Source organism: Vicugna pacos, chromosome 9 (genome assembly GCF_048564905.1).
Source record: "Vicugna pacos chromosome 9, VicPac4, whole genome shotgun sequence".
NCBI classification, from domain to species: domain Eukaryota; kingdom Metazoa; phylum Chordata; class Mammalia; order Artiodactyla; family Camelidae; genus Vicugna; species Vicugna pacos.
In genome coordinates this window covers 15776793-15788571 of record NC_132995.1, presented here as the reverse complement: position 1 = coordinate 15788571, position 11779 = coordinate 15776793, and the positions used below count along the sequence as shown (strand labels likewise).

Sequence of the window (11779 nt, the reverse complement as noted above, 5' to 3'; positions counted from 1 at the left end):
CAAGTACATACCAGGCTCTGTGCCAGGCTCTGATGTTCACTTCATTCTCAGTGACTCCATGGGATGGAGACAAACAGCTAAATGCCTGGGGCCTCTCAGCAGGGAGGCAGGGTCTAGCCCCTGGCATCTCCACATTTAGATGCCAGAGCCTCCTTCAGGACCCCACACCAGCCTGTCCAGGTTGAGGCCAACTGGACCCCGTCTCACTGATGTGGAAATGGGCCTAGAGGCACGGTCTCTGGTCGAGGTAGAACACAGGTCTCACTTAAACCCTGTGCTGGTTCCAGAGTGAATGAGCGGTAAAAAAAAAAAGACCTTTGACAAGCCAAGTCGGGCTGTAAGAATCTTAATTGATGGTTTGGAGAAGAAGACTGGAGGAAGGGTTGGACAGGGGCAGGATGGACCACAAGTGGCAAAGAGCAGAGCCAGCCTCTCCTATCCTCTAGCTATGTGATCATGGCAAATTACACACCCTGAGCCTCAGTTTCCCATACCTGTAAAATGGGCATAATGGTAATACCCACCTTGTAGGAAGAATTAAATGAGTTAGTATTAGTAATGTGCTTACAACAGCACCAAGCCCATAGTAGGTGCTCAGTGACATGTTTTTAGGGCTGTCACTAGGTACCCCTGCCTGGTGCCTGAGGCCTGTCCTTACTGTGCCTCTGCCTGCCACCCCCCCCCTACGAAAGGGAGGAATCAGAACAGCCAGAGAGTTATTTTCTGCAGGGGAATTTCACAGCCCAGGAGGTACTGGCACAGAGGCCCAGACCACAAAGTTGTCCAGTGTCCCTGGCTTGGAATCCCTGGCTTCCTGTCCCTCCACCCCGGGGCCAGCTCCACCCTTGGTTTGTCTTGCCTGGTAGGGCTGGGCTGGGGGGTTTCTAGAACTTCACCCCACCCAGAACTGGAGGTCAGGACCTCTGAGGAATGACCCTCAGCTACAATTCTCATTCCCACCCTGGTCCTGACAGCCCAGAGCCCACCCTCATCCTCTCCATTTAGCAGAATCTATTGATAGGATGAGCCACCTGCCATTGCCCGGTCGTGTTCCAGATACATCTGCGGCCAGCTGCTGCCTCAGTTTCCTTGCCTGTAAAATGCAGATAATAACAGAAATTGCTGAGAATGGGGAGGTAGAAGAGGATGCAGCATCTTAGAAGGCCTCTGGCATTGGCAGTTATTTATTCATTTGATGACTGTTTATTGAGCACCTACAATGTGACAGGCACAGTTGAAGGTGCTGGAGACACAGCAGTGCACAGGACAATGTCCTCACCTGGGGGAAGCTCATTTTCCAGGGTTGCAGAGACAAGCAGTGAACGGAGAAACCATGTAAAGAAGAGGATAATGTCAGGTAGTGACAACCACTATGGAAAAGAAAAAAAAAAAAAACTAGTAAAGGAGGTCAAGTAAGGGATGGCGGAGGCAGTTTGCCCTGAATGGACAGAAGGCCTGATGAAGGTGACATTGGAGCCAAGAGCTGCAGGAGGAAAAGAAGTGAGCCCTTTGGTCACCTCAGGGAAGAGTGGTCCAAGCAAAGAAGAGCAAGGGTGAAGTCCCCGAGGTGGGAATGAGCTTGGTGTGTTGGAAACAGCAAAGGCCTGGACAACAGTGGGGAGTCGGGGGGGAAAGGGGAGTAGATGACGTCAGAGACAAAAAGGGAAGGGGGGTCGTGAAGGACCCTCGTCTTGAAACATGGCACCCCAAATCCCCAAAGCAGCCTCTGGTTCGGATTCAGGTTGCCTCTTGTGTTTGGGAGGGGTCTGGAGTATTACGGCTTAACCCTAGCTTGGCACTACCCGCCCCATGCCCACCTGGGTTCCCACACAGTGACCTCCAGGCCAGAGTGCCAGGGATCTGAGGGGGAGGTCGCTTAGAAGGTCCAGCCAAGTTTCCCTGGAGATCCCATGAGAATGACCTCCATAATTTGAAGTCCGAAGCCCGGCCCTCAAACCACCCTCCAAGCCCTCTCATGACTCTGGGGGTGACTTTCCCAGACTCTGATCCTGGGGGTCTCCAGAGTCTTGGAGGGGTCGCACACCCAGACCATGCGCCCCACGCCCCAGAAGCCGTGGTCCCTGCGCCACCGGAGAGGCCGGTGCAGCGGGCGCCTCCCGGGCCGCTGCGGCAAAGGCTGGGCAGCCGCGCCCTCCCCCCGCGGTGATTCATCCCGCCCCCTCCCTCTCCCTCCTCCCTCCCGTGGCCGCCGCCGCCGCTGCAGTGCGCAGGAGACCGCGGCCCGCGCCCTAGAGCGCCCGAGCCGGAGCGGGGCCGGGGTCCGCGCACCTGGCGGATGTGCCCGGCTGTGCGCGCCAGCGCAGCAGCCCCAGCAGCGGCCGCCGCCCGCGCGGCGGGGATGCCCGGACGCCGGGCCCCGGGGCTGGGCCCCCGGCGGTAACCGGAGCGGGGGGGCCGCGCCCCCCCTCCTCCCCCCTCGCCGGTCCCAGAGCCGCAGCTGCTGCGCCCGCGCGCTCCCGGGGACATTCTAAGCGCCGCCGGGTCCCGCCGCCTCTCGCCCCGCTATTAATACCGGCGGCCCGGGAGGGGGGCGCAGCGTGCGCAGCGCAGCCATGGGGACGCTGCTGGCCTTCGTGGTCGGCGCGGCACTGGGTGAGTGCGCGGGGGGCGCAGCCGGGGCACTGACCGGGCGGCGGGATTCGCGCTCTGGACTCGGGCCCGCCGGCGCGGGCGGCCCGCCGCCCATCCCCCGGCCCGGCTAAGTCCGCTTCAGAAGTTGAGAGCGCGGAGAGCCGGGCTAGGGAGGGCGCGGGTGGGCGCGAGCGGGCGGGGGCCGGGCTGGCACAGCTTGGCGGCTGCGGGCGCCCAGCCGGGGGCGAGGAAACGCGGAGTCAGCTGCTCCTGGAGCCCCGCAGGCTGCAATGTGACACCCACAGCCGCGGGAGGGGGTGGGGGGAAGGCGGCGCGCAGAGATTGGGACGGAGAGACTGAGAGACAGGGAGAGATGGAGACGAAAGGGAAGGGGCAAGAGACATAGAAGGTCTCGGAGTACTCTTAAGTGCTCTGCTGGGAGACTGGGGAGGTGGAAGTAAAGGCCGGGACACAGAGATGCAGAGTGTGCTCGAGAGAGAGAGACTGAAGAGAGTTAAGAATCTGAGCGGTGGAGAGAGAAAAACTTGAGAGAGGCAGAAAAAGATGGAGACACAGGGAGAGATGGAGTTTCAAAAGGACAGGGAAAGGTGGAGAGAGAGATAGTGAGAGGCCAGAAGAAGGTGTCTGAGCCTGGGGAAAGGACACAAAGTGGTGGGATCTTCAGAGAGGTCCCGAAGAGAGAGAAAAGAGTGAGAGACAGGCCCTCAGGGGGACGCAGAGACAGCAGAAGAGGAGGGCAGAAAGCCCGAGATTAATAGAGGAAAGAATCATCAGGGACAAAGAGACCCAGGGCTGGAGACACACAGCATTCGCTAGTGAGCAGGAAGGGGGTTGGCAGGTAAGAATGTGGAGGAGGGACTCAAAGGGACTGGAATCCTGTGGGGGTGCAAAGGCCCTGCAGCGGCAGGAAAGAGCTCAGGAAGTTTTGAGAAGCTGACAGGAGGTGGGATTGGCATCAGGAAGTGAGGAGCCTGGGAACAGAGGGGACTGAGGCAGAATTGGGGAGGGGTGGATGGCGCAGGAACTTATGAGACTGGGGAGCAGGGCTGGAGTGTGGATCTGCCCTGGTTCCCGTGCGCATCTCCTTCTTGGAGGCCTTGCCTTCTCCCAACTCATTTCTCTGGGGCTGGCTGGTCCTACAGAGCAATAATGGTAGAGCTGACACCACCACCTTGAACTTCTAAACAGCTGGAATTCTGGTCCCACCACTAGATGCTGCAGTACCTTGGGCAAGTGGCCTTCTGAACAAGGGGAACTTGGGTAGCAAAGGCTCTGAGTTACTGACAACAGTAACACCCTATTGATTGGGGGCGTCCTGTGTGCCAGGCCCCCTGCTGGGGCCTTACCTCAAATAACCTGCTCAGCAACCCTCAGAAGCAGAGATGATGGTTTCCCTCCCCATTCACAGAGGGAAACTGAGGCTCAGAGAAGATGCAGGGCTTGCCAAGGGCATGCAGCAGGTGGCAGGGCCAGGCTCTGGTCAGGTTCTGTCCATTCTGATCATTAAGGGGAAACAGATGGTCTCCAAGGGGCCCGAGAGCCAACAGCCAGTGAGTCGGGCATTGCTGAGGGTGATGGGAGCCTGATGTCCCCGCAGTGTCCTCAGCCTGGGGGGGCTGTGTGGAGGTGGACTCGGAGACCGAGGCCGTGTACGGGATGACCTTCAAAATTCTGTGCATCTCCTGCAAGCGCCGCAGCGAGACCAACGCCGAGACCTTCACAGAGTGGACCTTCCGCCAGAAGGGCACTGAGGATTTTGTCAAGGTGCGTGGTCGCCTGGCACGGCGCGATGGGTGGGTGTCTGTGTGCGAGTGGGGAGGGGCAGGGTTCCAGTGGGGACTGGTTGGTTGTTTTCAGTAATGTGCTATTACTGATGACCTGGATCCAGATTCCAGCTCCACCACTGACTGGCTGGTGACCTTGGGCAAGTCATTAAGCCTCTCTGAACCTCAGTTTCCTCCTCTGTAAAGATAGGGTGGAGGTGGTCTCTAACTTCAAGGCTTGTGTGAGGATTGATTGAGTTGCTGCTCTTGGCACGTGCTTGGCACAAAATAAATGTCACTGGAATTATTCACTACCAGCAAAAATGTCTCAGAGAGTCATCACAGAAGGCAACAGAACTTTTGTGACCTCCTTTTCGCTACGTGTATTTTGAATTACGTATGAAGGGGCACCACGCACTTTAGATCTGCTGGAGAGCTGGGGTCTACAGCGGTCGGAATCAGGCCTTCTTTCTCCCTGGCTGAGGAGTGTGTCTGGGGGCAGAGGAAGAATTGTGGAGAATGAAGGCCAGGAAGGCCGGACTGGGGCCTGGGAGGATGACTGAGGCACACGTGCGTGAGCATGTGTGTCAGGGCTTGGGCACAATCAGGGTCTGGGGTAGGCCCAGTCGTGAACCTTGACCCCTGTCCCCTCCGTGCCTGAGCCCATGCTCGTGTCTGTCTGTGTGTGTCGTGGGGAGGGACCGAATAGAGGGCCCGGTGTGGGAGGTGCCCGGCCGTGACTCCGCCCCCCGCCGCCCCCAGATCCTGCGCTATGAGAACGAGGTGCTGCAGCTGGAGGAGGACGAGCGCTTTGAGGGCCGGGTGGTGTGGAACGGCAGCCGGGGCACCAAGGACCTGCAGGACCTGTCCATCTTCATCACCAATGTCACCTACAACCACTCGGGCGACTACGAGTGCCACGTCTACCGCCTGCTCTTCTTCGAGAATTATGAGCACAACACCAGCGTCGTCAAGAAGATCCACCTTGAGGTGGTGGACAAAGGTGAGTCCAGCCCACCGGCAGCCAGATGGAGGGACAGATGGCGGGGAGGGGACGGGCTGGCTCCGCGCCTGGGCCAGCCAACCACCCACGGCTGCAGGGGCAGCAGCACCTCCTTTCTGTTTCCTGGACTCCAACTCTGGGCTCCTCCGTTTCCCTTCAGCCACGGAGAGGTCACAGCAGGCCACTCCCGGAAGTGCCGGGTGCAGAACTCAACTCTGCCACCTGTGCTGTGTGACCTCCGGCAGGTGTCTCCCTGTCTCTGAGCTGAAGGTTTGTTCTGTATGGACACAGGATGGTCATATTATCTCCCTCTCCTGGTGGTGTTGGTGAGGACTGAGGGACAACTGGGTGTCAGCTGCTGGCCTGCCGGTCACAGTGGGATCTCAGCACATGGGGGCGTTGGTGGTGGTGCTTCTGATTGTCGCTTAGCCTCGACCCTGCCTCCCTCTGTCATATGGGGTGAGAGACAGGAGTGTGTCACCTGAAGCTTCATTTACAACAAGCTCTCAGGTGAGGCCAAAGCTGCAGGTCTAGGGCCACAATGAGCAGCAAAGATCTAAGGTGTTTTTGAACCATTTCATTTTGGTTTCAGCTGCCTTGAACCCTTTCCCTGAACCATCTTCTGATGGGTGTAAATTGGAAAATTTCCAGGGCCCTCTGGCCCGTTAGCTTTGAGAGTCAGGGAGATACCTTGTGCTACCAAAGAGCCTGGCAAGTGGGTCCCACGGGGCCCACAAGGCACACACATCATCACGGGCATTGTGCATTGTCCCCAGTTCCCTGAGACAGGTGCTGCCCTCAGCACCTTATGTGGAGCCCCTCACTGAAGCCTCCCACCCACCCTCTGGGAGCAGAAGCTCTTCCTGTCCCCGTTTTACAGATAGGGAAACCAAGGCTTAGGGAGGTAGGATCACACGGCCAAGGTCACAGAGCTGGGACCTGGATTTCAACCCAACTGAGCCTGTGTGACTTTTGTTCCTGTTCTTGGCATGATTCACTATACTCTGCTGTCAGCCAGAGCCTGTGGGTTTCTTTTGATAATTAGCATTTTTACGTTTATTATCAAAGTGATCCAGCAGAATTCAATTCAGGAGACATATCTGAGTGACTTGGTGTAGGTCATGATGCTGGGTGGGCGGCCGCCCACAGAGAGAGAAGATGGAGCCCCGCCTGCATGAGTGGGGGGAAAGTAGAGTGGTTGTAACAAAAATGCTCCCAAATACTGTGGCTTAACCGAATCTGTGCCAGTGCTGTCTCCCAAGTCTGTGTTGAGTTGAAGGGTCAGGAGGCAGGGAGGCTCTGTGATGCCCTTCAGGCTCCCAGGTTCTTTCCACATTGTGGCTCGGCCCTTGCTCAGGATACCGTCTCATCTGCTCATAGGCTCAGTCATGCCCGTGACCCAGTAGAGCCTCCCTTTGTTAACATTGTGTACCACATTCTACTACCTGCCAGAGCCTGCGTTCTCATATCTATATTATATTATATGTAATATCGAGCTCTTTCTGTTACCTCCCAGAGTCTGTGTGTTTAGCATCATCTACCATACTTCTGTTTTTTATCCACCATAGTATTGCTTTTTTTTAAACCCCACCCAGGGCAGTGTAGTATTTTATATTATACTATATGCTGTACTGTTTTCACATACATACAACAGTGTGTTTGCGGAGAGGGTGGTAATTATGTTTATTTATTTTTAGAGGAGGCACTGGGGATTGAACCTGGGACCTCATGCACCCTAAGCATGTGCTCTACCTCTGAGCTATGCCGTCCCACTTCATACAGCAGTATTTTTGATCATAACCATCATACCAGAGTCTTTTTAGTGTTATCAGCCATACTATCATATTTTTATCATTACCTACTGTGCTAGAGAATTCTAAAATACTATCAATCAGATTGTAGTATTTAAAATTTTTGCTTGGTTTACTATACTATACTCAGCATCACCCATCATACTGTAATATTTTTAACGTTATGTATCACTCTACACTATTCCTTTCATTCCCCATGATATTATTGTATTGTTAGCCTTGCTGGCTGTGCTGTATTTTTTTTTTTATTATAATCCAGTGTCTCACTGCAGTTTCAAATGTTCCCAGTCAGTCTGTATTGCCTCCTGGTAATAACCCCTTAGCAATGAACTGAGTCATTTCCAAAGGAGGGGCAGTGGGTGCAGGTGGTGGGGCCTTCGCTGACCTGGCAGAGTTGCCGAAGATGGCAGGAAGCACCTGAGGGTCCCCCACCGGGAGCGGGGCCAGCAGTGGGGGACAGGAGGGCTAAATCTATTTAGATGCGCCCAGTACAAGGGGAGAATGTGTGGAGGTGAAGCAGTTTCTGAGGTCGGTGAGGCCTCCTGCCTGCAGAGGTGCAGGTTGGGGCTTCAGATCTGCGGGCTGCCTCTGTGGGCAGGCAGGTGAAGCCCTCAGAAGATTTGGGGTTTTGAAGAAATCAAAGGTCTCCCCGGAGAAGGTGCCTCTGCTCCTCCGTGTCGCCCCTCTGCCTCAGTTCCTCATCTGGGCAGTGGGAGATTGACAGTCCCACCTCCTGAGATGTCCGGTGGGTTAATGGAGACTGCGCCCCACATGCCACAGCTGTTCCCAAGTCTCTCTTAGGCTCTGGGAGCTTCCCAGAGGAGATGAGAACTCGGACTCTGCGGTCAGTTACACTTGGGGTTGAATCTTGGCTTTGAGAGCAATCCTGGCTGTGCATCCTTGTCCAGCACCTTCCCCTCTCTGGGCCTCAGTGTCTTTGTCTGGAAAGTGGGCTGCAGAGCCGTGCCTGTCACTGTCCTCATCTGATTGGGAGAGCAGGAGATACCATATTACCTGAATCCCTTTGGGCATTGAGTTCTGGGAGGAGTGAGAATTCCAGTTTTTGAGTTTTATCCAACATGTATCCAACTCGGTGTGCTTCTGGAAGTCAGCTGACATGGGAAGCCTGGACTGTCTCTCTCCTTGAGGTTGTTTCAAAGAGTCCAGGAGATGCTCAGATAAAGAACTCAGCACAGAGCCTGGCTGAGAGCAGACACTCACTGCATGAGACAAATTCATGGTATCTTTTGAGTGAAAGAACGAATGAACAAAAAGATGAAGTGTGGAACCCTGTTCCCGGCTCTTCCTCTGGGAAGCAGGGGAGAAACTTCCGGCCCTGCACCCACCTCACGGTGGCCCAAAAAGCACTGGTGCCATCTGCCCCAGGTGGAGAGGCAGAAAGTGCCCGCTCCCAGGGGAGGAAGACCACGTGAGAACCCGGGAAAATGAGATCCTGGCCGCCAGAAGGAGGGGGCCAGGGAAGTGGAGGGGACACCTGCGAAATCCGGCCGAGGATGCCACAGTGGCCTTCCGCTCTGGTCCCCTGGCTGAGCATGCTCCCTTAGTTTAAATTTAGGCTCAATGAAAGGAAGTTGACATTGGCAAGAGCAAGTGCTGCGGAAAGGATAGAGGGTTTCCGGAAACCACCAGCAAATAACCAACACTTAGGCACTGTTGATGGCAAGCACGTCCAAGGATGCCGTTTACAGATGATAACGCATTTCCTCCTCCCAGCAACTCCATGAGAAGACATGAGCATTATCATCCTTATTTTCAGGGGGGGAATAGAGGCCCAGAGAGGTGGAGTCATTTGCCTAAGGTCACACAGCTAATAAGAGGCAGAGACAGGATTTGAACCTTGACAGTCTGGCCCCAGAGCCCCTGTTCTTAACTACTATGCTGTACTGCCCCAATAATAACAGAAATAATTGTAACAGTAGTAAGCATTGGTCGCTTGCTATCTACATGTCAAGCACTATTCTAAGGATTGTTAAAGCTTATATAATTCTCGTACCACTCCCATGAAGGAGATACTGTGATTATCAACTTTTTACAGGTGGGGAAACTGAGACCCAGAGAGGTTGAATCACTTGCCCAAGGTCACACAGCTGGCAAGTGGCAGAGCCAGGATTTGAATCTGAGCCTTCTGGTTACAGAGCTGCAGCTTTTAGGCACCTACAGCCACCTAATGACATGGCGGTACCCTCAAGTTACACAGGGAGGCAGGTTGAGGGTGACCCCAAAGCCCGTCCAAGGCTGAGAACCACAGTAACAACAGTGACTGTAGCGAAGCAGCATGGCCCCGTTTGCAGACCAGGCCCAGGGAGGTCAAGCCCCTTGCCCAGGCCCACTCAGCAAACTCGAGGCGCACTCAGGCTGCCACCTGACCCCGCCTGGCCCCTGCAGCCAACAGAGACATGGCGTCCATCGTGTCTGAGATCATGATGTACGTGCTCATCGTGGTGTTGACCATATGGCTCGTGGCAGAGATGATTTACTGCTACAAGAAGATCGCTGCTGCCACGGAGGCTGCTGCACAAGAAAATGCGTAAGTGGGGTCGGCGAGGAGGGGGAGAGGCGGCCCAGGACCCCCAGCACTTCCCAGGGGCAGCATGAGCTGAGTAGGGAGGCGAGCAGGGGAGCAACCCAGGGCGCCGTCTGCCAGTCTTCCCTAGAGGGGAGCATTTGGTGTCAGAGGTGGGACAAGGTCGTGGTCAGTTCCCAGCCCCTCCTCCCTCGGACCCTCAGCCCCTACTTCTGTCAGGACCCAGGGCTCAGTCCTAGTATCCTCTGCCCCAGAGATGCAGGAGTCCAGGCCCCAGCCCTTTCTTTCCTCAGGACCCAGGAGTCCGAGCCTCCCACTCCCCTCCCCAGTCTTGTCCTTCCTCACTCTCGACTTCAGGTCCCCAGCCTGGGCTTCTTTCAGATCCCTCGGGTCCAGCCTGCAGCCCCCTCCTCTCTCTGACTCTGGATCCCTGTACGCCTGGGACAGAGACCTCAACCCTCAGTCTCCTGGGGGTGGGCCAGCCTGGTGATGGGTTGCTGTGCACATGGTCTTTGCCCCCACAGCTCGGAATACCTGGCCATCACCTCAGAAAGCAAGGAGAACTGTACGGGCGTCCAGGTGGCTGAATAGCCCCGGTAAGTTGGGTGGGTGGACAGGGGCTGGAGGGTCCGGGAGGTGTCAGCCGTTAGGTCCCTGATCCTGTGTCTCCCTCACCTTTAGGCCCTGGGCTCCACCTCAAGGAAGAGCCAGCCCTAATGGGGAACATCCGGGCACAGCCTTCCCCACAATGGGGGTTGGCCATTCCTGGGCCTCCGCAAGCCTCAGAGACCTGCCAATGGAGCCTCCAGGGTGGGAGGGGCAGGGGGCTTGGCTCACACCCCTAATCCAGCCTCTTCCTCCTGCCCCATCACCCACCCGCGCCATGCATGATGGGTCAAGCAATACTGCCGCTGCCCCCACCCCTGCTTCTGCTGCCTGTTTGGGAGGAGGGGGCGGTGAGGTGGGGGCAGCGGCTCCGCACCCCTCCTTCTTGCTGATTTGCACACGTTGGCCGCTTCGGACACGCACTGCTGGGGGCCCAGCCCCTCCCCGCCCCCTCCCTGCCCAGCGGGGGTTGTGATGGGCTGGAACAGTTTGGGGCAGGGGCTTCTGGGACCCACTCTGACCCCCAGCGACATGTCCCTTCCTGCTTCCTCTGGCTGGACCTGGGGTCTCCTCTCCCTGTGATGCACTCTTGCCCCAGCCCAACCCGCCCTCTCTCACCAGCCTTGGATTGTGGCCACTTAGAAAGGGGCCCATTCAGCCTCGTCTCTCTTTACACAAGTAGTTTTGTTCATGAAATAAAGATTCTTGGACTTGATTCATAGTCTCTCTTGTGAGCCCATCACCTTCTACACCCCCTTCAAATCCAAGAGCTTCCGTTTTCCCAGGCGGGGCAGCATCTGAGGCCCAGCGCCGACCTGCCGGCCCAGTGGGTGCAGTCACTTAACTACCTGATTAATGTTGGGGTTGGGGGAGTCATTAGCTCAGTGGGGACCAAGAGTTTCAAGGGAACCAGACGGAAGCCAAGGAGGCGGACCAGTGGATTAGGGAAAGGGAGAGGGAAGGAGAAAGGGCTGTGAACAGAGAGACAGAGAGAGGCAGGCTGGCAGCGCCAAGGCTACACCAGCGTGTCTCCCTGGGGGACGCTGTGGCTCTGAGTGGATGGGGTGCGTGAGGCGAGCGGGTGGGTCCAGCTGTGCAGGGCCGGCCTATCTGGGGTGAGCAGCGGTGGTCTGATTGTGTTTAGGTGCATGGCTGTCCACAGGCAGGTGTCTGCTGGTGACCCTTGTGTGTCTGGGTGTTTATCTGGCCCCAGGGTCTGACGTGGATGACTCTTGGCTGCTGGCGGGACAGTGTGTATCTGCCTCTGGACACTTCCGGCCACTTGGCCTGGGCCTCAGCCCTCAGTGCTGCCTTTTCCAGGCCAAGTCCCCATCCCCCCCGTCTCGGACTTCCCAGCTCCAGAGGTCACTGCTGCAGGCAGCAGAGAGGCTGCCAAAGCAAACCAGCCCCCGTGACTTGTAGGAAAGCAGCTGGGGGG

The 11779-nt window shown here is 56.5% G+C and overlaps 1 protein-coding gene across 1 annotated transcript; it reads left to right on the top strand.

The window, feature by feature from the left end:
* The first annotated feature begins 2222 nt into the window (after positions 1-2222).
* SCN1B (sodium voltage-gated channel beta subunit 1) lies at positions 2223-11056 on the top strand. Its single transcript, XM_072967232.1, has 6 exons — positions 2223-2613; positions 4211-4377; positions 5139-5379; positions 9597-9738; positions 10260-10331; positions 10417-11056. The coding sequence occupies exons 1-5, from the start codon at positions 2574-2576 to the stop codon at positions 10324-10326; spliced, it is 657 nt and encodes a 218-aa protein (XP_072823333.1). The 5' UTR covers positions 2223-2573; the 3' UTR covers positions 10327-10331; positions 10417-11056.
* Positions 11057-11779: the final 723 nt, after the last annotated feature.